The sequence below is a fragment of the Bubalus bubalis genome, chromosome 1 (assembly GCF_019923935.1).
Source record: "Bubalus bubalis isolate 160015118507 breed Murrah chromosome 1, NDDB_SH_1, whole genome shotgun sequence".
Classification (NCBI taxonomy): Eukaryota; Metazoa; Chordata; class Mammalia; order Artiodactyla; family Bovidae; genus Bubalus; species Bubalus bubalis.
This window is the reverse complement of record NC_059157.1, coordinates 86,785,697-86,812,978: the sequence shown is the minus strand read 5'-3', so window position 1 is coordinate 86,812,978 and position 27,282 is coordinate 86,785,697. Positions and strand designations below refer to the sequence as shown.

Below are 27,282 nucleotides of genomic sequence, written 5' to 3'. Positions count from 1 at the left end.
TTATTAATATTTACTTTGAAGTAAAAAGGACTTTTGAAAAATATCCCTTCCCCCAAATGAAAATCTACTTTTTAAGAGTAACTACATTTGAATCAATAATCCAGTTATCCAAATCAGTCAATCTGTTATGCAGGCAGTTAAGTAAATGGAGTTAAATTTGCGTCCCTTTTTAAAACAAAGAATTGCATTGAAAATGAGCAAACAATGTGTGGGATATTTGCTCAACCATAAAGTAGAGCCTTACATCACATGACAGTCATAGATTATGCAAAATGTGGTCAGATTGCACTTCTTTTCACTGCTGATCAGGTTTATTTTTATAGGATTTAAAATATTTTACTTAACAAGTTCTATTACTATTTTTCAATTTATATGGAGAAATGCCATTAAATTGTTAATTTGGTATTAGCGGTATCAACATAGCAATAAGATCTTATTATTTTATGCTAAAGAAAACATTTAGTCACCTTTCTGAAAAACTGCACAAATAAGAATTTCTTAGAGAAACTTGATGACTCTAAAAATCAACTGCTTAAAATCAAGTTTAGGATTAAGCATATTTCTCTAGCAATGTACAATCACCAAAAACCCCCATTATTGCTATTAAAGGATGGTTTAGTGTTGATAAAAACTTTTTGTTAAAAATTCTAAGAACAGCAGCAGAAGACTTAGTAAGCAAGAAATTCAATATACACTAATGAATACATGTCTAATAATACTTTCTAGTAGCTTTTGAGGCAAATTCCTGGTTAAATTTAAGGCTTTGCCCTTTTATTTCACACTGCCTGGAATATTATTTTATATTCAGGCTTTCTCCTTCAACTCATGATCTGCTGGAGTATTACAATATCAAGAGAGGTGTTTTTGGTTTCCCTATGTAAAATGTCCCTCTCCCATCACCTCCAAATCTCTTAGTCTGTTTACTTTTTCTTCATGGGACATATCACGACTTGACACAAAAATATGTTCTGAACAAAGGGACACTGTTAGCAGTTTGCATTGTTCCTTTATTGCTATATCTTTAGCATACTGAAGAGTTTCTGGCAGATAGTAAATATTCAAGAAATATTTTTGAGTGAATGAAATAATTAACTGAGACGATCTCCAATTTCTGTTAATGCAGTTAACTGAGATTTATTAGGTTATAAGCAATGTAGATCGAGGATGAAAGTGTGTGTTAGTCGCTCAGTCATGTCCAACTCTTTGCGACGCTATGGACTGTAGCCCACCAGGTTCTCTGTTCATGGAATTTTCCAGGCAAGAATGCTGGAGTGGGTTACCATTCCCTTCTCCAGGGGATCTACCCTGACCCAGAGATCAAACCCGAGTCTCCTGCATTGCAGGCAGACATTTTACCATCTGACCTACTAGGGAAGCTCAGAGATTGAGCATGCTGCTGCTACTGCTGCTAAGTCGCTTCAGTTGTGTCCGACTCTGTGAGACCCCATAGACGGCAGCCCACCAGGCCCCGCCGTCCCTGGGATTCTCCAGGCAAGAACACTGGAGTGGGTTGCCATTTCCTCCTCCAATGCATGAAAGTGAAAAGTGAAAGTGAAGTCTCTCAGTCAGGTCAGACCCTTAGCGACCCCATGGACTGCAGCCTACCAGGCTCCTCCGTCCATGGGATTTTCCAGGCAAGTGTACTGGAGTGGGGTGCCATTTCCTTCTTCCGAGATTGAGCATAGGCTTAGGCAAATAACACATCATACTTGTTCTCAAGATGCTATATATTGGTCAAACTATGACATATAAAATATGATTATGATCCAGTGAGAGAGATGCATATGTACTACTATTCACAAATGACTGGAAGCAGTTCATTTTCTAAACTTGTTGACTGAGAGCTGAGCCACTTACCAACTTCAAGAAACTCATTGCTAAGGTCTAAGAGCCTTTTCTATACCACTCATTTTCTCAAAAGATGACTGCCGAAAAGACACTAGACTTGAGAGCAATTGGATGTTTCCCAGGACTAAACACAAAGTTTACAATCACTTGGATTCCTCAACTTCAATATTTGGCTGGACCATAAAGTTTCTTAGTTATGATTAACTAGGCTGACATTTCAATTACCTTCCCTGCATAAAATACTTAGAATACTTCTCAGAAGAAGAATACTTTTCTTAAGAAATAGGAAAATTTTATCCATCAATATAAAGTGTCTGTGGCTTTTGAATATGTGATTTTCTTCTGTTTAAGAAATATGAAAAATACAATATGATAGTATTACTCAGCTTAAATTATAGTTATTGATTTTATTATTTTTTAAATTATGCCACTATCTTATATTCAGTGTATCTTTCAGTTCAATTCAGTCGCTCAGTCGTGTCCAACTCTTTGTCACCCCATGAATCGCAGCACGCCAGGCCTCCCGGTCCATCACCAACTCCCAGAGTTCACCCAGACTCACGTCTATTGAGTCAGTGATGCCATCCAGCCATCTCATCCTCTGTCGTCCCCTTCTCCTCCTGCCCACAGTCCCTCCCAGCATCAGGGTCTTTTCCAATGAGTCAACTCTTCGCATGAGGTGGCCAAAGTACTGGAGTCAGCTTTAGCATCATTCCTTCCATATAAATCCCAGGGCTGATCTCCTTCAGAATGGACTGGTTGGATCTACTTGCAGTCCAAGGGACTCACAAGAGTCTTCTCCAACACCACAGTTCAAAAGCATCAACTCTTCGGCGCTCAGCCTTCTTCACAGTCCAAATCTCACATCCAGACATGACCACAGGAAAAACCACAGCCTTGACTAGATGAACCTTTGTTGGCAAAGTAATGTCTCTGCTTTTGAATATGCTATCTGGGTTGGTCATAACTTTCCTTCCAAGGAGTAAGCGTCTTTTAATTTCATGGCTGCAGTCACAATCTGCAGTGATTTTGGAGCCCAGAAAAATAAAGCCTGACACTGCTTCCACTGTTTCCCCATCTATTTTCCATGAAGTGATGGGACCAGATGCCATGATGTTCGTTTTCTGAATGTTGAGCTTTAAGCCAACTTTTTCACTCTCCACTTTCACTTTCATCAGGAGGCTTTTTAGTTCCTCTTCACTTTCTGCCATAAGGGTGGTGTCATCTGCATATCTGAGGTTATTGATATTTCTCCTGGCGATCTTGATTCCAGCCTGTGCTTCTTCCAGTCCAGCATTTCCCATGATGTACTCTGCATATAAATTAAATAAGCAGGGTGACAATATACAGCCTTTACGGACTCCTTTTCCCATTTGGAACCAGTCTGTTGTTCCATGTCCAGTCCTAACTGTTGCTTCCTGACCTGCATACAAATTTCTCAAGAGGCAGGTCAGGTGGTCTGGTATTCCCATCTCTTTCAGAATTTTCCACAGTTTACTGTGATCCACACAGTCAAAGGCTTTGGCATAGTCAATAAAGCAGAAATAGATGTTTTTCTGGAACTCTCTTGCTTTTTCCGTGATCCAGCAGATGTTGGCAATTTGATCTCTGGTTCCTCTCCCTTTTCTAAAATCAGCTTGAATATTAGGTAGTTCACGGTTCACATATTGCTGAAGCCTGGCTTGGAGAATTTTGAGCATTACTTTACTATCGTGTGAGATGAGTGCAATTGTGCAGTAGTTTGAGCATTCTTTTTCATTGCCTTTCTTTGGGATTGGAATGAAAACTGACCTTTTCCAGTCCTGTGGCCACTGCTGAGTTTTCCAAATTTGCTGGCATATTGAGTGCAGCACTTTCACAGCATCATCTTTCAGGACTTGAAATAGCTCAACTGGAATTCCATCACCTCCACTAGCTTTGTTCGTAGTGATGCTTTCTAAGGCCCACTTGACTTCACATTCCAGGATGTCTGACTCTAGGTCAGTGATCACAGCATTTAAAACTTCTATACTGATTTCTTTTGCTTTGAATAAACTTGCATAGAGTTTTGGATAAGGAAATGACAACCCACTCCAGTATTCTTGCCTAGATAATCCTGTGTACAGAGGAGACTGGTGGGCTGCTGTCTATAGGGTCACACAGAGCCAGACACGAATGAAGTGACTTAGCATGCATGCATGCATTGGAGAAGGAAATGGCAACCCACTCCAGTATTCTTGCCTGGAGAATCACAGGGACAGAGGAGCTTGGTGGGCTGCCATCTATGGGGTCGCATAGAGTTGGACACGATTGAAGCAACTTAGCAGTAGCAGCAGCACAGAGTTTAGAAAAAAAATATTCACTGTCAAGAATTTTGAAAACATAGTGAGGATTAGGAGGAATATTCAGACATCAATTAAAATACAGATACAAAGATGATGTTTTCAATGTCCCTAATTACCTACTCTAGCAATGTGCAAAAGGTTGCTATTTGAAATAGATTACGTTTTCAGAATGCAGTGAACTGTAAATCAAACAGACATCTCAAGTTTATAAATATATGGAGACTTATGTTGATTTAAATCTATTTTCAATGTCAGTTCAATTAATTATTCCTGCCTGAGCACATATATGAATCTTCAAACAAAATTAAGCCTAAAGCAAGACCTATATAGAATAGTCACCCAATGGCAGAGATAGGAGTGTTGAATATACATTTTAAGAAGTCAGATGTTGGAAAAATTGCTTCTGACAAAAAATGCTTTAAGGACCCTTTAGCAAATATCAGAAGAATCGGTTTGTAATTTAGCATGTCTTTCACTTTAATTGGAGGCTAATTACTTTACAATATTGTATTGGTTTTGCCATACATGTCTTTTACTTTGAACATGATCCCTTAAGGTTATTGCACATGTCAGGATATCTACAAACACAATTTGTTTCAGGCTGACTATACATGATTAACATTTTCCTTTACTGTCTATGACCTGAATAATTCCTTTTGCTAAATCACACATCTTTGTTTTTCTATCATGCACTGAAGATTAAAGTCAAATGTTTTCTACTTGTTGCTTTCTTGTTTTGCTCTCTAAATGAACCGCCTTTAAGGACCATTTAATAGACTATGAAAATAGAAGGTTGCAAATATAGCTTTTAGGGATTGTAGAAGTTAGTTAATTAAGGTTTATTGCTAAGATTTCTAATTATGAGAGTCATAGCCTTAAATCTATAATCTTATTTATCCAACTAGAATCAGTATAATCAAGGAATGTTTTTCCTAACTACAGCTAAAGTAGTTCTAAGTGATTTGGGAAAAAAAAATTTTTTTTAATTTCTTTAATTGTAAACATTAAACAATTAAGCAAAGGTTGTTTAATGTGGTTTACTTAATATTTCTTAAGTATGAGAATGTATGTGTGTGTGTGTGTGTGTGTGTGTATTTAACTACGGGCTTCCCTCATGGCTCAGCAGGTGAAGAATCTGCCTGCAATGCAGGAGACACAGAAGATGCAGGTTTGATCCCTGGGTTGGGAAGATCCTCTGGAGGAGGAAATGGCAACCCACTCCTCTGGTATTCTTGCCGGGAGAATTCCATGGACAGAAGAGCCTGGCAGGTTACTGTCCATGGGGTCACAAAGAGCTGGACAATGATTGAGAGACTAAGAACAATTAACTAAATGAAAGAAAAGGCTATTTGATGCAAATTTTCTCTTTATCATCATGTTCTACACTGCACACATAGAGTAGTAAAAACATAATTAATGCAACTGTCTATATTTTTCAGTCTGTTTCATTTTATTTCCTAATTGTACTAAGTCAGCTCATGTACAGCATTATTATTCTGTTGATTTTCTTTTACCCAACCTGTGGCCCTGATGATGCATTAGTCACTTCTGCTAAATGGCTGTTCTCTTAAGTTGTCTTGGCTATTTTGTAGACTCCAACCTATTTCTCTAAATCTTAGGTTAACCGTTCATTCCATCCATAGGTCCTACTGTACTTCTGCAATATACCAATGTCTTCAACCTTCTCGGGTATATTAGCCCTCAGGGCTTAATTCCTCAACTGCTCGATCTTCACTTGGTTCCTTCTACTCAGTATTCTTTTCCTTCTCCTGGCTTCATCTGGCTTATACACATCCCATTCATCTTTCAGAACAGAATTTAACACTGTTTCCTCAGGAAGACCAGACCTTATCCTCCAGACCTGAATAATACATGCTTTCAGAGAACCTGATGTTCTCCTTGGTGGGATTTATCACAGTACTAATTATGCATTTGTCAAATTATTTATTATCTACCTCCCACAGAATTCATAAGAGCTTTCTCACCACTGTATATATACTGAATAAATTAAAGGCTTTGAATAACTCTATCATTTTTCTATGGTGTGAAAACAATAATATGTAACTTATGAGTAATGAGACAAAGAATTTACTGTGGTCTCCTCAGTCCAATAAAATTGTAATGTGCCATCCTGTAACTTTGTACAGCACCTCTTGAGTCGCTTGAAAGAAAATTTCCAAAGATACCCAAGTAGAATGATGGAAGTCCGTCCCTCTATTAGGATTAGTAACACTGTTGTCTTATCAAGGCTGGCACACAATGATGACAGCTCGTTTGGCTGTGGGACATTCCAGTTTCTATAAGCTCCTTTTTCATTCCAGCACTAGGATCTGACCCTTTCTGATATGAAAAGAGTTAACTGATACAGCACAGACTGAATTATTTCATAATGTTACCCCTGACTAGAGTATTTGCATTTTTAAAGATGTGGTTTTCTAACATCAGAATTTCAGACACAAGAAAAGAAGGCCTTCTTTTTGTCTCTTAAAATTATGACATTGATATAGTGGTTCATACAAATAAAACTGGCAATAATATTTTATAAAATATATATGTGGAACTTGATGTATTTTTCAAACAAAATTTAAATATATTTTGATTTTTCATTAAAACATATCTAAAACAAAGTAGAATTAAATGAATAATAAATGTTTATGAAGTCTTCTCAAAGATAATCCTCTTCCAGAAAGTTTAGTTTCAATATATGGATACTACATCTTGTTCCATGACTAATATAATTTCTGTCCTTATAGCAATACGGTTTTAATGAACTCTTTCATTTTCAAAGTGAGAAATAGTTTTTACCCTGCCTTCTGCTACATTAGAAAAATAGTCCATATGAACTCTCTTCTAATATTAGAACAAAAGACTATTATATGTATGTATAATGTATGAAATTATATAAAGATATTTACAAATATATTTGATTTAAAGTGATAATATTGTTCTGAGAGGAGCTACCCCACGTCCGAGGCCAGAGGCAGAAGCCTGGAGACCCATGCCCAAGGGGCGGTAGCCAAGAAGAGTTACCCCACGTCCAAGGTCAGAGGCAGCGGCCGAAAGTGCCAGGCTGTGATAGCACAGGAACGGCTGAGAGGAGCTACTCCACGCCCAAGGCCAAGGGCGGCAGCCAGGAGGAGCATCCCCACCTCCAGGGAGCTGTGGCTGCTCGGGCGCAGGAAGGCCTAGAGGAGCTATTCCACGTTCAAGGTCAGGAGGGGGCGGGGGGTGGTGAGGAGATACCCCTCGTCCAAGCTAAAGAGCAGTGGCTGTGCTTTGCTGGAGCAGCCATGAAGAGATACCCCATGTCCAAAGTAAGAGAAAGCCAAGTAAGGCGGTAGGTATTGCAAGAGGGCATCAGAGGGCAGACACACTGAAACCATAATCACAGAAAACTAGTCAATGTAATCACACTAGGACCACAGCCTTGTCTAACTCAGTGAAACTAAGCCATGCCCTGTGGGGCCACCCAAGATGGGCGGGTCATGGTGGAGAGGTCTGACAGAAATGTGGTCCACTGGAGAAGGGAACGGCAAACCACTTCAGTATTCTTGCCTTGAGAACCCCATGAACAGTATGAAAAGGCAAAAATGATAGGATAATGAAAGAGGAAATCCCCAGATCAGTAGGTGCCCAATATGCTACTGGACATCAGTAGAGAAATAACTCCAGAAGGAACGAAGGGATGGAGCCAAAGCAAAAACAATACCCAGCTGTGGATGTGACTGGTGATAGAAGCAAGGTCTGATGCTGTAAAGAGCAATATTGTGTAGGAACCTGGAATGTCAGGTCCATGAATCAAGGCAAATTAGAAGTGGTTAAACAGGAGATGGCAAGAGTGAATGTCTACATTCTAGGAATCAGTGAACTAAAATGAACTGGAATGAGTGAGTTTAACTCAGATGACCATTATATCTACTACTGTGGACAGGAATCCCTTAGAAGAAATAGAGTAGCCATGATGGTCAACAAAAGAGTCCGAAATGCAGTACTTGGATGCAATCTCAAAAATGACAGAATGGTCTCTGTTCATTTCCAAGGCAAACCATGCAATATCACAGTAATCCAAGTCTATGCCCCAACCAGTAACGCTGAAGAAGCTGAAGTTGAACGGTTCTATGAAGACCTACAAGACCTTTTAGAACTAACACCCAAAAAAGATGTCCTTTTCATTATAGGGGACTGGAATGCAAAAGTAGGAAGTCAAGAAACACCTGGGGTAACAGGCAAATTTGGCCTTGGAATACGGAATGAAGAAGGGCAAAGGCTAATAGAGTTTTGCCAAGAGAACACACTGGTCATAGCAAACACCCTTTTCCAACAACACAAGAAAAGACTCTACACATGGACATCACCAGATGGTCAACACTGAAATCAGATTGATTATATTCTTTGCAGCCAAAGATGGAGAAGCTCTATACAGTCAGCAGAAACAAGACCAGGAGCTGACTGTGGCTCAGATCATGAGCTCCTTATTGCCAAATTCAGACTTAAATTGAAGAAAGCAGGGAAAACCACTAGACCATTCAGGTATTACCTAAATCAAATCCCTTATGATTATACAGGGGAAGTGAGAAATAGATTTAAGGGCCTAGATCTGATAGAGTGCCTGAAGAAATTATGGATGGAGGTTCGTGACATTGTACAGGAGACAGGGATCAAGACCAGCCCCATGGAAAAGAAATGCAAAAAAGCAAAATGGCTGTCTGAGAAGGCTTCACAAATAGCTGTGAAAAGAAGAGAAGCAAAAAGCAAAGGAGAAAAGGAAAGATATAAGCATCTGAATGTAGAGTTCCAAGGAATAGCAAGAAGAGATAAGAAAGCCTTCTTTAGCAATCAATGCAAAGAAATAGAGGAAAAAAATAGAATGGGAAAGACTAGAGATCTCGTCCAGAAAATTAGAGATACCAAGGGAACATTTCATGCAAAATTGGGCTCAATAAAGGACAGAAATGGTATGGACCTAACAGAAGCAGAAGATATTAAGAAGAGGTAGCAAGAATACACAGAAGAATTGTACAAAAAAGATCTTCACGACCAAGATAATCATTATGGTGTGATCACTGACCTAGAGCCAGACATCCTGGAATGTGAAGTCAAGTGGGCCTGAGGAAGCATCACTAAGAACAAGACTAGTGGAGGTGATGGAATTCCAGTTGAGCTATTTCAAATCCTGAAAGATGATGCTATGAAAGTGCTGCACTCAATATGCCAGCAAATTTGGAAAACTCAGCAGTGGCCACAGGACTGGAAAAGGTCAGTTTTCATTCCAATCCCAAAGAAAGGCAATGAAAAAGAATGCTCAAACTACGACACAATTGCACTCATCTCACATGCTAGTAAAGTAATGCTCAAAATTCTCCAAGCCAGGCTTCAGCAATACATGAACCGTGAACTTCCTGATGTTCAAGCTGGTTTTAGAAAAGACAGTGGAACTAGAGATCAAATTGCCAAAATCTGCTGGATCATGGAAAAAGCAAGAGAGTTCCAGAAAAACATCTATTTCTGCCTTATTGACTATGCCAAAGCCTTTGACTGTGTGGATCACAGTAAACTGTGGAAAATTCTGAAAGAGATGGGAATACCAGAACACCTGACCTGCCTCTTGAGAAACCGGTATGCAGGTCAGGAAGCAACAGTTAGAACTGGACATGAACAACAGACTGGTTCCGAATAGGAAAAGGAGTACGTCAAGGCTGTATATTGTCACCCTGCTTATTTAACTTCTATGCAGAGTACATCATGAGAAACGCTGGACTGGAAGAACCAAAAGCTGAAATCAAGATTGCTGGGAAATATCAATCACCTCAGATATGCAGATGATACCACCCTTATGGCAGAAAGTGAAGAGGAACTAAAAAGCCTCTTGATGAAAGTGAAAGTGGAGAGTGAAAAAGTTGGCTTAAAGCTCAACATTCAGAAAATGAAGATCATGGCATCCGGTCCCATCACTTCATGGGAAATAGATGGGGAAACAGTGGAAACAGTGTCAAACTTTACTTTTGGGGGCTCCAAAATCACTTCAGATGGTGACTGCAGCCATGAAATATAAAGATGCTTACTCCTTGGAAGAAAATTTATGACCAACCTAGGTAGCATATTAAAAAGCAGAGACATTACTTTACCAACAAAGATCTGTCTAGTCAAGGCTATGGTTTTTCCAGTAGTCATGTATGGATGTGAGATTTGGACCGTGAAGAAAGCTGAGCACCGAAGAATTGATGCTTTTTAACTGTGGTGTTGGAGAAGACTCTTGAGAGTCCTTTGGACTGCAAGGAGATCCAATAAGTTCTTTCTGAAGGAGATCAGCTCTGGGATTTCTTTGGAAGGAATGATACTAAAGCTGAAACTCTAGTACTTTGGCCACCTCATGGAAAGAGTTGACTCATTGGAAAGGACTCTGATGCTGGGAGGGATTGGGGGCAAGAGGAGAAGGGGACAACAGAGGATGAGATGGCTGGATGGCATCACTGACTCGATGGACATGAGTCTGAGTGAACTCCAGGAGTTGGTGATGGACAGGGAGGCGTGGCGTGCTGAGATTCATGGGGTTGCAAAGAGTTGGACAGAACTGAGCGACTGAATTGAACTGATTGTTTTTATTCTCAAACTTAATTATTTATACATTATAGTTAGAACAGTTGTATTGGGTTATTTTTAATCAGGTAGCAGAAAAAAGGCTTTGAATTAATGTGCTAGTGTAGAGCAAAACATAAGACCTAAATCTGTTTTATCTTGAAGACACATCTGACAGGATTCTGTTGATACTACGGGAAAGATTAAAAAAAAAAAAAGAAAACATAATTCCATTTTGAACAACCAAAAGGCAAATTCTATGATGTAGAACAATTTGTTAAATGAAGGGGAATATTATATAGTAAATACAAAAATGGTGATTTTACAGTACTATTTGTTTGCTTTATTTATTAGATGTATTTCTGAAGAGCATCAGCAAAGTGAACTTACATTAGTTTGAATAAAATAATCAAATCCATTTCAAATGTATTTTTAGAATGCTAAAGTTTTCTTCTTGTATTTTTTACAGGTTTAGCAGTGTTTTTCTTTTAACTTCTTATTTTGCAACAATGATAGAGCCATCGAAATTTAACAAAAAAAAAAGTGTACTGCAACTTCCCACATATATTTTACCCAGCCTCCCCCAATGTTAACTACTTGCATAACTATAGTGCAATATCAAAACCAGAAACTGACATTTGGAAAATCCACAGGGCTCATGTGTGTGTGTGTGTGTCTCTGTGTGTGTGTGCGCATGTATATGCGTTGACTGTAACTCTTTGCAACTTATCATATATCTAACTTCATGTAACTGCCACCATTATCACTACAAGGCTCACTCTTGATATTCCTTCACAGCCACATGAGCCCTGTAGATTTTCCAAATGTCAATTTCCTGGTTTTGATGTTCCACTATAATTATGCCACCTAGTCTGTGGCATTTGTTATAGCAGACTCAGCAAATAAATATAGTGTAAAAGAATAGTTTTATCTGTATAAATTATCCTCATCTATATGTGTTCACATAAAATAATACTTTTTGCTATAAGACAATCCTTTCTGTAACAACATAATTTATGAATGCTTCTCAAAGGGAGTTTTTAAATCTCAAGTTTTCCTGGTATCATGCTTTGTGAAAAATTACATAATGGGGGGATTAAAGAGAATATACTCTTATAAAAAGCATGGGACTCTTCATGCCTGACTATATTGCAGTAAAAATCTATAGTGTTAAAAGGGGCCATTTAGCTGAAAGCAACTGGAGTATTTTTTTAAAAGACAGCTTATTTTTTACACAAAACTGCACCTAAACAACAGCATTTAGATACATTAATGGATATATTTGCTGTTCCTTTTAAGAGTGAATTATGGTTAGGCATGTTGGCTTCACTGTTTTTATAATATAGATATGAATTATAATTAGTATAAATACTTACTATTTGCTTATTTGACAAGGAAAAGAGAAGGTTGCATAAGTAGGGCAGCTGAATTTCAATTCATTTAGTAACCTTATTTATGTCTGATGTTTGTTGATAGGTTATATGAACTTGCTTTTTAAGATATATCAGCATAGGATTATATGAAAAACAGAATGCATAGCCATTAAAGACAAGGATTGTATCTAATTGGCAATACTAGTAAGTAATATCAAAAATATCTTTCTGCACCTTGGGAAACAGTAAGAACAACAATCAGTAAATCACCTCTATAATGTAGAGAGTGTGCAACTGCACCCCAGTGAATACAGGTCCACCAGGGATATTAAGCATCAAAATGGAATTATAGATCTGTTTTGAGAGAACAGCAGTAGAACTTACCATCTTGATCCGTGGTCACTGTAATAGCTGTGAATGGCTTGGGAGAAAAACTCAACTCAGAAACTCCATTCATGGCTTCTATTTCAAAGGTGTAATTCACGTGAGACACAAAGTCAAGTACTATCACGGAATTGTTGATCAGGCCAGTATGTCTTGGGATGAAGCGGAGTCCTCCACCACAGTCCTCACACTGGCTGGTGTCTAAGCCACATTTCTTACAGATTACACTGTATGTGAGGTCTTTTCTCCCTCCTGTGTCACTTGGTGGGCTCCATTCCAAAATAAGGGCCGTTTCATTGATGTTAAAAACCACATTCCTAGGAGCTGAAGGTGGCCCTAGAGAAAGCAATTAAAAAACAAATGTACATGTATAGGACACTGAATTATAGTGCTAACTTGAAAACGTCATCAATAAACATGTGCTGGTCTTTTATATTAGTTTGAACTCTTTCTTCTGATGGAAGCCATAAAGAAAAATGGCTAAAAATATCTGTATAAGTTTAGTAAGGGTGGAGTCTTAGGGGTGAAGATGGTCTATATATTAACTTTTGGCATATGAATTTCAGTATTTAACTTCAAAAGCCACAGATCACCAAAAGTTACAGTAATTATACTTCTTAAATTTGTTGACTGAAATAATATAATAACCCAACATTATTTTAAATTACATGATGGCTTTGTATAATTACATCTTAATAATTGCCTCTTCATTTAAAATCTTTGAAGAAATGATAACATACATATGTAAAATATGCTGTGTTCAGTATTTCAGTCTTCAAACTATGCTTGATGTATAACTAAAACTCTCATTCGTTTGAAAATCTAAGAATCTTTTTCTCACAGGCTGAGAATAAATGGCCATAAATTTAGGGTGGACACACAGTTTGGAAGGAAAGGAATAGGAACAGAAACTGGAGGCAGCATAAATACTTTTTTAGGTCCTGTCAATTTCATGGGACAAAAGCATTATTTGGAAGGGCTGTGTGAGTGTGCTCAATTGCATCTGACTCTTTGCCAACCTCTGGAATCTAGCCCGCCAGGCATGTCTGTCCATGGAATTGTCCAGGCAAGAATACTGGAGTGAGTTGCCATTTCCTTCTCCAGGGGATCTTCCTGATCCAGAGATGCACCCCACATCTCTTGTGTCTCCTGCACTGGCATGTGGATTTGGAAGCGATCAAAGGGGATATAGGTAAGATATGGTATCTAGATTTTATTTATATTAACTTTACTAAGCATAAGTAAATGCATCCTTGAAAGCTTATAAAGAGACTCCCAAGATCCTCTTATTTGTCATCAAGAGTCTGCATAAACCATATTGGTCACGGGTGGTGGATGAGCATCTGCTCTCTTTTCTCATTATTTTTCCATATGATCACACTGCACAGAGTACATAATATCTTTAACTATTCATTTTTTTCTCTTAAAATTGTGTCAATAATCTTGTATATTCATCTGAGTCCTTCAAACCTCAGTTTCATATCATTCACTGAACAATTATTAACTGAAGGTCTACTACATGCCAGACAGTTCACTGTGTGATTGCTATATTATGAAATGCCACAGAATCCTTCTGTAAGAGACTGTGCTTATGACAGATACTTTGAAAAATAATTATTTGCATAAATGACTCATTAAATAATACTGCTATATTTTAAAAGGTTAGTCTTAAGCAATTCAAACAGTTCTTTAAAATTCAGCAATTTGCTTAGAAGGAGGAAAAGAATTCTCTGTGGCATTCTCTGCATAGAAATAAATTCAAGTTTTCACATAGGCTTCTTTTGGATTTCAAGACATGGTCATTCACTCATTAAATAAGTTTTCTGTGACTACCATGTGTGCCAGATGTTCTGCTAGATCTTGGGCTTACAGCATAAATCTGATAAATGTAATTTCTGCTTTCTTGCTATTGATATTTTAGCTGAATGGCTAGATAAACACAAACACACACACAAAAACAGAAGAATGAAATTCAAATTATAATAAGTGCAATTACAGAAATCAAAAGGAATGGGGCTAAAAAAAGTATCAGGGGGCCAACCTGATAAACCTTCTGAGAAGGTCTCATGCACGTGGTGTGGAAGATGTAGAGAGGGGTAGGAAGGATTTTAGAGACAGAACATGCACGGTTCTTCAGTCAAAAAAGACTGTGAAATAGTCATGGAAGTGACAGAAGATCACTGTAGCTAGAATGTAGAAGGAGTAAGCAAGAAGTGAGTTTTAAGCAACAGGAAGGGGTCGGATAACGCAATACTGCTATGCTTACTGGAATGAGTTTGTATATATACATATATATATTTTCATTTAAAAGGAAGAAGCTGACAGATTCTATGTACAGAAGTGATGTGTTCCAAAAACAGCAATGCAGCTGAAGTGTGGGGAGTGGTCTTAAAGAGAACAGAAGACTCAGTAACAAGATCTGTTCCACAGTGTTAGAGAAGCACAACATCACTCCTAAATCCATATAATTCAGTGTCGGGTTTGAGATATTAAGAAATGCTATGCTTCCCTTTTTCATCTTGTTGGATCCTATTATCAGCAACCTGATGGGTATGACTCAGACACCTATATGTACACCACCTAAAGCCAGCCCTAGAAATGGGAGTTAGTTTTTCTAAAAGGTTTCTGTATACCTTGCTTTATGCCATTTCATGTTCCAGAGAGTTACAGACATGTCTGCTTTCAGAAAGGCAAATACTGAAGGGATTATAAACTAGAGCACAGGGATAAGCATTTTTTTTTTTTTTTTTTACCTCCAACCTAGACTCATGCCTAGGAGATAAAGATTCATTATCATTATCATAATAGTGTCTTCCTACTGGATGACATATTCATATTGTTGCTCTTTTCTCTTATTTATAATGGAAAACATGAATTATTATTCACTTACATTTCCAAGATCAGGAAGAACGTTATCAATTATGTTATGGGTGTCTGCAAGTATATGACTGTCCGCCTAGAGATACTTAAATTAAAAAGGCAGACACCCTTCTTACTCAAGGGCCCTCATACCAATTTGCATGACGATTAGATAGCTTTTTAATTGCTGTTAAATTATGCCAGCTAAACTGTGATTTCATGCAAATATTAAGCTGTAATGACATACAGTGAATCATTTACTAAGATTTAGAACTTAGAACAAAGAGAGACAATTAATTCTAATCCTCAGATTCCACTAAATTATGTGTCACTGGGCTTTTATGAATGTGGCCTGATTGCTTTGTTATCATTTATAAATTATACAAAGATTATGTGACACATTGGGAGAAAAAAACTTGGCAGCAATAACTCTTTTGGAGACATGTGTATTGAAAACTCTCGGGGATTTCCTTCTGTTGATCTTTTTCTTCAAAGGAAACAAGTAATTCACACAGGAAGAAAGCAATCTCCACACTACACCCTCAAGACCAACCTCATAAGAAAAGAACAACTATCCTAATTTCCAACTAGCTGTTTTTCAAGACCATCATGCAATAAACTTGAATAAAAACTACAATCTCTTTTCTATTAGTTTATTTTAAAAACAGTTTCAATCTTCCTTTGGCTTCACTTTGGATTTCCTCTTTACACAGGGGAAAAAAAGATTGTGCAATAGTCATGGAAGTGACATTAAGTCACCGTGCTCTAACAGTAAACGTATGAGAAGCAATGGCAGTGCTGTCCAGTCCCTTCCCAGAAGAGCATCTGGCCTTTCAACCCCCATCTTCCTCTCACAGTAGCAGAGGCCAACTGGGCTACATTTTTTATTTTTCATTTTCATTTTTTCTTTATGTAAAATGTTTTAAACAGAGCTATATTTCTCAAAATACATCCCATTATAATATCTCTAATCCCTTGAGATAAACCCCAAAAAATGAGCTCAGTGCTCAAATTACAATTCCTCTGGCAGATTGATGCTGACACAAAAGAAACACAATTTCCTTCCCTTTGTTGAATCCAACATTTCCCAAACAGTTATTTATAAAATATTATTTTCTAAGAAGCATCTGAAGGAAAGCTAGCATTCTGCTAGTTTTCATATCTTTTTCATATTAATTGAAGTGATTATTAATTCACCCATTAACTCTATACCTAATTGTGGTTTATAGATACATTTTTAACCTTAAGAACAATGAAAATTTGATTCAAGTAACTGAGGATATCAAATCATGAAAGGCTATTGCCTATTAAACTGTATTTTCCAATTCTTAAGTTACTACTGGACAATAATTTAAATGTGTCTGCTACTACCAAGATGCAATAATATGGTTTTCTGATAAAAAACATAGTCACATCTGAGTTTATGGATGAGAGAAAATAGTTCTATGTTTACCTATGTCAGAAACCATTAAAGATATAGTGAATCATCTAGAGATGTTTTGGTAAATGCTTTTGCAAAGGAGTAAATTATATGAATAAATGAAAAAGTATGTCTCCAGACTTTCATAACGTACTAAAAACATCAGTTGTCAGATCTGCATATAGACATAATTTAAAACTCTAAAAGTCATTTCATTTTTTTCCACCTCACTATCAATTTTAACTTTATAGTTATATTATTAACTTCATAGTAATATTATTCCTATATAATCTTTGAAAAAGGTACTTAGTGGAGCCCTGTTAACAAAATTTTGTATTTGTACTCATATCTAAACCACTATGTGCTCTTTCCATAAGACTTGTTCATAAAATGTTTGTATATTTGGAAATAGACAATGAAACTGGGACTTCAACCTCACCACAGGGAAAGAATTAAGTCAATTTATTTAGAGAAAGAAATGATGTCCAGGAAAGTTTTGTAATTATGTCAAGGTCATAAAATTCATCAGTGGTAGGATGATAATCTAAGTCTTTTTGATATTTAAGTTTTTTTTTTTAACTCTATCACAAAATATTCATCCTATAAACAGAAAAAATACCTGCATTTCATTGGGTTTTGCTGAGAGAGTATTGTCAAATATAAATTTTCAAAACACAGATATTAGAGAGCAATTTATTGCCTTCCTACAACAAATTTCTTTTAACAATGTTCCTTAAAGCATTTAAAAATAATTTATAGAAGAGCAAATGAAACTTAAATCTTCAAGATAAATATTGCTCAAAATAAGAAACATGTGCACTTAAAATCCTTTGAATTCTACATATTCTTATTTTCTTCAATATTATTGCACTTACTTCAGTAAATAAATTGATGTCTAAAATTAAGACTTATCACTTGTTTTCACAATACTACAAATGACGACTTAAGATAACTCTTTAGTTAGATTTTCCCTGAATTCTAAAACTCATAGTTAAAGGAAACAAAAATAATTTAAAAAGAACTCTAATATTCTAAATAACATTTACTTCCAGAATAAAATCTAAAGCTCTCAACCTCATCTACATTTGTCTTTATAACTAGGCCCATCCCTCAGTCTCTTTTTTCTTTTAGTCACATCTAAATGCTTTTGGACAAACTGTTTCTTTATCTTTTTTGCTCTGTGGAAAATGCCTACTCATCCTTCATATTCTGATTTAGGTGTTACTCCCTTGTGATACCTTCCTCCTGTCCTCGGGCAGAACTGAATACTTTTATACAAGGTAGGCATGATTTAAAAAAAAAAATAGCATTTTTTAGTACTTTTTTTGTTCCAAGAAGTATACTTAATATTTCATGATTTATTTCATTCAATTATCACAACAAACAACCTGAAAGGCAGTTATTAATATCCCGATTTTATAGAAAAGGTGACTGCTGCTGCTGCTGCTGCTGCTGCTGCTGCTGAGTCGCTTCACTCGTGTCCGACTCTGTGCGACCCCACAGACGGCAGCCCACCAGGCTCCCCCGTCCCTGGGATTCTCCAGGCAAGAACACTGGAGTGGGTTGCCATTTCCTTCTCTAGTGCATGAAAGTGAAAAGTGAAAGTGAAGTCACTCACTCTTGTCTGACTCTTAGCGACCCCATGGACTGCAGCCCACCAGGTTCCTCCGTCCATGGGATTTTCCAGGCAAGAGCACTGGAGTGGGGTGCCATTGCCTTCTCCAAGAAAAGGTGACTAATACTTACCAAATGTACATGTTGCACTGAAATATGTATATTCATGTATATTTCTATTCTAGTCTAGCCTGATACCAAGGTGACATATTCTTTAACTAAGGGCATGAATAGAATGCACGGTTTTGTGCAACCCTACCAGAATAATCTTTTACACAGTGCAAATTTTGAAAAATATTGGGAGAGCGGTGTGCTCAAGGCTATAATCTTTGCAAGAATCAGACGCTAATTCAATATAGAAACATGTTACTTGAAAATCACTTAAGTAGTAGAAAGGACTGTCTATATTATGAAAATATTAAATATAAAATAATAAATATCAATATTTATTAACTAATAAAAACTCAGCAAAATGGACAGCCACCAACATCTTTACTCATTGGGAAGGAATAAAATGTTTCTTTTTATTATTTAGAGATATTCAAAACTTGAAAAATAAGCATTTGTGGCTCTAGATTTCTATTCTATAGAGCATGGACATAATTTTACCATGTAAAAGTTTCAGAAAATAGTTGTCAACTATTTTCATCAATGCAGAAAAAAAATTTGATATAAACCCATAGAATAACTAGTTCTAACAATTACCAAAATATGCAATAGTTGTGCAGGGCAAGAGTTAAAGGGCAAGACCACATCTATAATAAAAGCACACTAAAACACAAATGAAATCATGAGGAACCTGAGTTTGAGTGTTTTGAGTAAAAATCATCCAGTTTCCCTCAATATCATGAAGGAAAATATCTTGCATAACTATATATAGCCTTTTCTGTGTTTAAGTTGGGTATTTTTAATTAAACACTCATTAGAAATACAAAAAAGAGAAATATGATGAGTCTAACCAATGTCATATTATGGGAGAGAAAAGCTAAATAATAAATAGATTAAAGCAAATTAATGTCTTTTTCAAAAATCATAACATTGCAGGGGTAATTATGAATGTTCTATTTCCAGTTATGGATGATTTGTGGTCACTGGTCTGTTGTGTACAAGTAAATGATATTAAATGGGACAATCCTCTCTGAGTTCCAATTGTTGATGTCAAGAATAGATCTGTTCTGGAAGATCTGGCAGTAAGTGGTAACTCAATTCTTCAGCATCAGCAGTAACCACTTAATACCTCTTTCTATGAAGGAACCTCTCCCAGGTAATTTGGTAAAATAATCTTTCCTGAAATAAAAACTAAAATATTTATGTTTAGGAAACTTCATAATGCTCAAGCAACATCTTCTATCAGTGATCTGTACTAGGGAAACAGAATCATTACATAGGTGTCTATTCTGGAATATAAGGATCATTTTAACTTTAAAGATATACCATTGCAATACACAAAGTAAATATTTAGCTATTTTCTATAATGAGAACAAGTCTAGAATATAGTACAGCCTGCTAGAGGTAATAAATACATCTTTGCAATGTCCCCTTTCTGGCTTCTGGAAAATCATGGCTGCAACAATTGTGTTGGCAATCAGCCACCTAAGCAATCAGTTGTGGCTTTTGTTTTTCAACAGTGAGATGGAAAAGCAAGGTACTAGAGTGTTTTTTCCATACAAAAGAACCTTAGGAGAAAAGAGAGGGAGGGAGAGGAAGAAGGAGGAGGAAGAGAGAGAGAGAAACTCAAAGAGATTGTATAAAAAAGAAAAGACATCAAACAGAGCAGGGCTATCTGGAGGATTCTGAATTCACCCAGAATAGGGGACCTGAGAAGGGCAGCTGAAATGTGGAAGAACACCTTTCCTGCTGCATTTAAACACAGTATTTATTCTACTCAAAATAAGGTTGAGAAAATAATGACTTTTTTAAGTGGCCAATTATCCCAGAAATTAAGAAGCCATGTTTTACAATGTTAATCTTAGAGCAAAAATAAATTCAACTTTTATACTTTCACTCTAATCATTGCCATTGTATATCAAATACAATGATAAAAAAGACATGACATTTCCAAGAAAAGTGAAATCCCTAATGATGTACATGAGAAGTACCTGTATATATGACTCACATTTTATATTTTGAACTTCTCTCAGTAGGCAGCAATGGCAACCCACTCCAGTACTCTTGCCTGGAAAATCCCATGGACAGAGGGACCTGGTGGGCTGCAGTCCATGGGGTTGCTAGGAGTCGGACATGACTGAGCGACTTCACTTTCACTTTTCACTTTCATGCATTGGAGAAGGAAATGACAACCCACTCCAGTGTTCTTGCCTGGAGAATCCCAGAGATGGGGGAGCCTGGGGGGCTGCCGTCTCTGGGGTCGCACAGAGTCGTACACGACTGAAGCGACTTAGCAGCAGCAGCAAGTAGGCAGCACAAATGTTTGTTCAATGTGTTACTCTTGTAGCAACTGTTCAGTAATTAAAATAAAATCTTCCTATTGATTTAAACACATGAGAAAAATCAAAGTGAAAATGCTATGACTGAGGAATTACATTTATCTATGCATCCACATATTAGATCCTCTCTTTATTTCTCTGTCTTTTCTTGTTCTCTGTCCTTCTAGCTTGACAAATACTTTCTTAGTAACTTTTACAGTCCTTTGTTTCTCGAACCTTAATGAACATTTCTCCTTCTGTCCTAGAAAAGCTTTAGAGTTAGTTATTTTGATAACAGACTTCTTGGCAAGCAGCCTGATCTCTTGTGCTTCAAACTGATCTAAGAGGCAGCCCTAATTGATCAATATGTGATATTATGGAGTGTTCCATGACTCATCCTTTAAAGCATAGAACATATATTAATGAATCACCTGAGAAATTAAGTTAAGAATCTATGAAGTAGATTAAGATAACAGATAAAACATTTCAGAATTTCATTTCAAATTTATTATTCCTAATTTCTTCTACATACTTTGCAGTTCATGTAAAAGGTGTACAATGAATGTTCTCAAGATCAGGAATATACAAACTTAGAAGTTATCATTGGGTATCAGGACCATTTGAGATATCCTGCTGCTGCTGCTAAGTCGCTTCAGTCGTGTCCAACTCTGTGCGACCCCATAGACGGCAGCCCACCAGGCTCTCCCGTCCCTGGGATTCTCCAGGCAAGAACACTGGAGTGGGTTGTCATTTCCTTCTCCAATGCATGAGAGTGAAAAGTGAAAGTGAAGTTGCTCAGTCGTGTCCAACTCTTAGCGACCCCATGGACTGCAGCCCACCAGGCTCCTCCGTCCATGGGATTTTCCAGGCAAGAGTACTGGAGTGGGGTGCCATTGCCTTCTCCTTGGGACATCCTAGTATAGTTAAAATTAGAGATGGAAAAACAGGCCAGGGCTGAACTTTAGATGTCCTTGGATTGAATCTTATAATTCTGGCAAAAAGGTGCTGGGCTTTGAAAGATTTTAGGCATAGGAAAGAATAAAATAATCAAGATCTTGTTTTTATTTAAAAATAATATTTCTAATAGTTTAGAATATTTGGAGGGTTAGAAGACAAAAGGAAGGAGACTTGCAAAAATATTATTCCATTAGCCCAAGGGAGAGTTGATGGTCTTACCAAAAAAGAAAGGACTAGGAATTGGTATGAAGGAATGGACAGAAGAAATACTAAACAGTAAAACTGGTAAGCTTTGTGACTACTGAGATACATCAAGGGTAGGGACAGGGTTATGAGGCCCTTGCTTGGAAGCATGGGTAGATGAGGATACACCATGATAAAGAAACAAGCTAGGTGAATGAGCAAGCTGAGGTATGAAGTAATAAAAGTGACTTTCAAAGATGAGCTAAAATTATTATTTGATTTGTTCTTCAAATATTTATTTTATGCCCAGTACTTGCCTGGTATTATTATTAGTGCTGGAGATAAAGTAAAGAAAAAACATTCATGATCCACTTGCAATCTACGATAGGTAGAATGAAAATAAACAAGGAACTGAGTGTACAAATAAATCAGATATTTTCTAAGAGTGACATAGGCATAAAAAATAAAATATATGATATAAAAAAGAGTAACTGGGAGGGATTCTATTTTTGAACAGGTGGTCAGAAAATACTTATCTGATTGACATTTGAGCCTGGCAATAAGAAAACCACAATAGAGGACCTAAAGAAAGAGAATTTCAAGTAGAGAAAACTTTTAGCATTAAAGATGAGAACAGGGCAGCATCATGGAAGTTCATGAGTTTAACAACCAAGGAGAGTATGGCGTGATACAAGATTGGAGATGTAGGCAGGTATCTCTGGCACGCTCAGGTTGTCAGATCCCAAATTGAGATGGTGAGGTGACTTTGGACTTTAGGAGAGAAGACTGGGATATGGATAAAACTATAGGCATCATCTCTTTATAGGTGCTATTTGAAGCCATGAAATTGAGACTATGTGATAAGAACAGAAAGCTAAGAAAGGAGTATGAGAAAAATTAATATTTAACAGGTGATGTTGGCAATTGCCAACATCCACTGGATCATCGAAAAAGCAAGAGAATCCCAGAAAAACATCTACTTTTGCTTTATTGACTACGCCAAAGCCTTTGACAGTGTGGATCACAATAAACTGTGGAAAATTCTGAAAGAAATGGGAATACCAGACCACCTGACCTGCCTCTTGAGAAATCTGTATGCAGGTCAGGAAGCAACAGTTAGAAGTGGATATGTAACAACAGACTTGCTCCAAATTGGGAAAGGAGTACGTCAAGGCTATATATTGTTACTATGCTTATTTAACTTATATGCAGAGTACATCATGAGAAACACTGGGCTGGAGGAAGTACAAGCTGGAATCAAGATTTCTTGGAGAAATATCATTAACCTCAGATATGCAGATGACATCACCTTTATGGCAAAAAGTGCAGAACAACTAAAGAGCCTCTTGATGAAAGTGAAAGAGGAGAGTGAGAAAGTTGGCTTAAAGCTCAATACTCATTAAGATCATGGCATTAAGAAATATCATTAACCTCAGATATGCAGATGACACCACCTTTATGGCAAAAAGTGAAGAACAACTAAAGAGCCTCTTGATGAAAGTGAAAGAGGAGAGTGAGAAAGTTGGCTTAAAGCCCAGTATTCATTAAGATCATGGCATCCAGTCCCATCACTTCATGGAAAATATATGGGGAAACAGTGGAAACAGTGTCAGACTTTATTTTTTGGGGGCTCCAAAATCATTGCAGATGGTGATTGTAGCCATGAAATTAAAAGATGTTTACTCCTTGGAAGGAAAGTTATGACCAACCTAGACAGCATATTCAAAAGCAGAGACATTACTTTGCCAACAAGGGTCCATCTAAGCAAGGCTATGGTTTTTCCTGTGGTCATGTATAGATGTGAGAGTTTGACTGTGAAGAAAGCTGAGCGCCGAAGAATTGATGCTTTTGAACTGTGGTGTTGGAGAAGACTCTTGAGAGTCCCTTGGACTGCAAGGAGATCCAACCAGTTCATCCTAAAGGAGATCAGTCCTGGGTGTTTTGTGGAAGGACTGATGTTGAAGCTGAAAATCCAATATTTTGGCCACTTGATGTGAAGCTTTGACTCATTTGTAAAGACCCTGATGCTGGGAAAGATTGAGGCCAGGAGGAGAAGGGGATGACAGACGATGAGATGGTTTGATGGCATCACCGACTCAATGGACATGAGTTTGGGTAAACTCCAGGAGTTGGTGATGGACAGGGCGGCCTGGCGTGCTGCAGTTCATGGGGTCGCAAAGAGTCAGACATGACTGAGTGACTGAACTGAAGTGAACAGGTGAGCAAAAGAAGAGAAATCATCCGTGCCAATGCACTTGAGGTTCAGAAAATTAAGAGGGTGAAGGGGAGATTTCAGAGTCTTAGAATAAAAGAGAACAAATAGTTTCAAGAAAAAGGAAGAGATCAACAGAGTTAAACATCATGAATAATAAGACAAAATGTTTCTAACACAATATGGCAAATTAGATAATTGGTCAATTTTTCTTACACAGTTTACTTGAAGTGATAACAGTAGGGTGAAGAGCAAAATTCTGAATGCAGTAGAGTAAAAAGTAAATTAAAAGTGTGTTAAGAAGTAACTGTAGCTAATTAAAACTGCTTTTCCAAGTACTTGCTTTGGGAGAAAAATTATTGGGCTGGGAATATTTTTTAATGACAGAAGTTTGAGTGTATTTATAGGTTAAGGATGGTTAGTGGAAACAAAATGGCAAAGAGGAAATTAACAATAATAGCCCAACTCAATAGACTTAAGGATTAGATCATCCCCTATAATCAATATTTAAGGAATTAGTTTTGATTATGAGACATCTTTGTTTTTTTTTATCTGTAGCCATCCAAAGCACCTAAAAATCTTTATGTGTATACCTTACCAAAGAAGAAATACTGATGGCAAATAAGTGTATGAAAAGATGTCTCACATTACATTATCAAGAAAATGCAAATCTAAACAACAATGAGGTGCCACTATATAACTATCAGAGATAGCCAAAATCCAGAACACTGATAACAATAAATGCTGATGAGGAAGTGGAGCAACAGGAGCTCTCATTTACCATAGGGATGCAAAATAGTACAGCTTGGTGGTTTCTTACAAAATTAAACATATACTTACCATATGATTCAGCAATTACACTCGTAGGTATTTACTCAAAGGTGTTGAAAGTGTATGTCCATAAAAAGACCTACACATGAATGTTTATAACACTTTATCCATAACTGCTGAAACTGGGAAATAATCAGGCTGTCCTTTAGTAGGTAAATGGATAAATAAACTGTGGTATATCTAGACAATGGACTATTATTCAGCACTTAAAACAGATGTACTATACAGCCATGAAAAAACACAGAAGACTCTTAACTGTATGTTACTAAGTGAAAGAAGCCAATCTGAAATTTTCTACTGTATCATTCTAATTATATAACATACACACACACATACACTTATAGATATAAAACAAAAATAAGTGGTTGCCATAGGTTGGTGGGAGTAAAGGATGAATATGTGCCCTGAAGATTTTAGGGCAGTGAAAATCCTGTGGATGATACTATAATGATCAATACATATTACACATTTCTCAAAACCAAATAATGTACAACACCAACAGTGAACCCCAGGGTAAACTATGGACTTTGGGTGACAATGATATGCTAATATAGGTATACCAAATATAACAAATGTACCATGCTGGTGAATGATATTGATACTGGGGAAAACTATCCTTGTCTGGGTGTGGGGAGGGAGGTATATGGGAAATCCCCATACTTTCTCTTAATTCTGTTCTTAATCTAGAATTGCTCTAAAAATGAAAATATTTATGTAACTGTATCATATGTATGTCTCAAGATTATGGAATGTAAAAAGATACCTATTTACATGGCAGCAATAGAGATGCAGATATAGAGGATGGGCCTGTGGACACAGCCGGGGAAGGAGAGGGTGGGAAAAATTAGAAGAGTAGGTGACATATACACACCACCAGGAGTAAACAGACAGCTAGTGGGAAGCTGCTGTAGAATACAGGATATCCAGCCAGGTGCTCCGTGATGCCCTAAGGGGTGGGATGGGGGTAGGTGGGAGGGAAGCTAGAGAGAGAGGGTGTACACACACACACACACATATGGCTGATTTGCTTTGCTGTATGGCAGAAATCTTTCAGTATTTGAAATAGCTCAACTGGAATTCCATCACCTCCTCTAGCTTTGTACCTAGTGATGCTTCCTAAGGCCTATTTGACTTCACATTCCAGGATGTCTGGCTCTAGGTGAGTGATCACACCATCGTGATTATCTCAGTTGTGAAGCTCTTTTTTGTATAGTTCTTCTGTGTATTCTTGCCACCTCTTCTTGATATCTTCTGCTTCTGTTAGGTCCATATGTTTTCTGTCCTTTATTGAGCCCATCTTTGCATGAAATGCTCCCTTGGTATCTCTAATTTTCTTGAAGAGATCTTTAGTCTTTCCCATTCTGTTGTTTTCCTGCTATTTCTTTGCACTGATCGCTGAGGAAGGTTTTCTTATCTCTCCTTGCTATTCTTTGGAACTCTGCATTCAAATGGGAATATATTTACTTTTCTCCTTTGCCTTTTGCTTCTCTTCTTTTCACAGCTATTTGTAAGGCCTCCTCAGACAGCCATTTGCTTTTTTGCAAATTAGGAAGACTCAGCAATGGCCACAGGACTGGAAAAGGTCAGTTTTCATTCCAATCCCAAAGAAAGGCAATGAAAAAGAATGCTCAAACTACTGCACAATTGCACTCATCTCACACGCTAGTAAAGTAATGCTCAAAATTCTCCAAGCCAGGCTTCAGCAATATGTGAACTGTGAACTTCCAGATGTTAAAGCTGGTTTTAGAAAAGGCAGAGGAACCAGAGATCAAATTTCCAACATCTGCTGGATCATCGAAAAAGCAAGAGAGTTTCAGAAAAACATCTATTTCTGCTTTACTGACTATGCCAAAGCCTTTGACTGTGTGGATCACAATAAACTGTGGAAAATTCTGAAAGAGTTGAGAATACCAGACCACCTGACCTGCCTCTTGAGAAACCTGTATGCAGTTCAGGAAGCAACAGTTAGAACTGGACATGGAACAACAGACTGGTTCCAAATAGGAAAAGGAGTACGTCAAGGCTGTGTACTGTCTCCCTACTTATTTAACTTATATGCAGAGTACATCATGAGAAACGCTGGGCTGAAAGAAGCACAAACTGGAATGAAGATTGCCAGGAGAAATATCAACAATCTGAGATATGCAGATGACACCACCTTTATGGCAGAAAGTGAAAAGCAACTAAAAAGCCTCTTGATGAAAGTGAAAGTGGAGAGTGAAAAAGTTGGCTTAAAGCCCCACATTCAGAGAACTAACATCATGGCATCTGGTCC

At 37.3% G+C, this 27,282-nt stretch overlaps 1 protein-coding gene across 1 annotated transcript in view; it reads right to left on the bottom strand.

Moving 5' to 3' along the window:
* Positions 1–27,282, bottom strand: part of EPHA6 (EPH receptor A6) — a 1,039,321-nt gene that overhangs the window by 554,217 nt on the left and 457,822 nt on the right. The window contains exon 5 of the mRNA XM_025282417.3: positions 12,506–12,841. Within this exon, the coding sequence (XP_025138202.1) occupies positions 12,506–12,841 (336 nt within the window). The remainder of the gene's footprint in view (positions 1–12,505; positions 12,842–27,282) is intronic.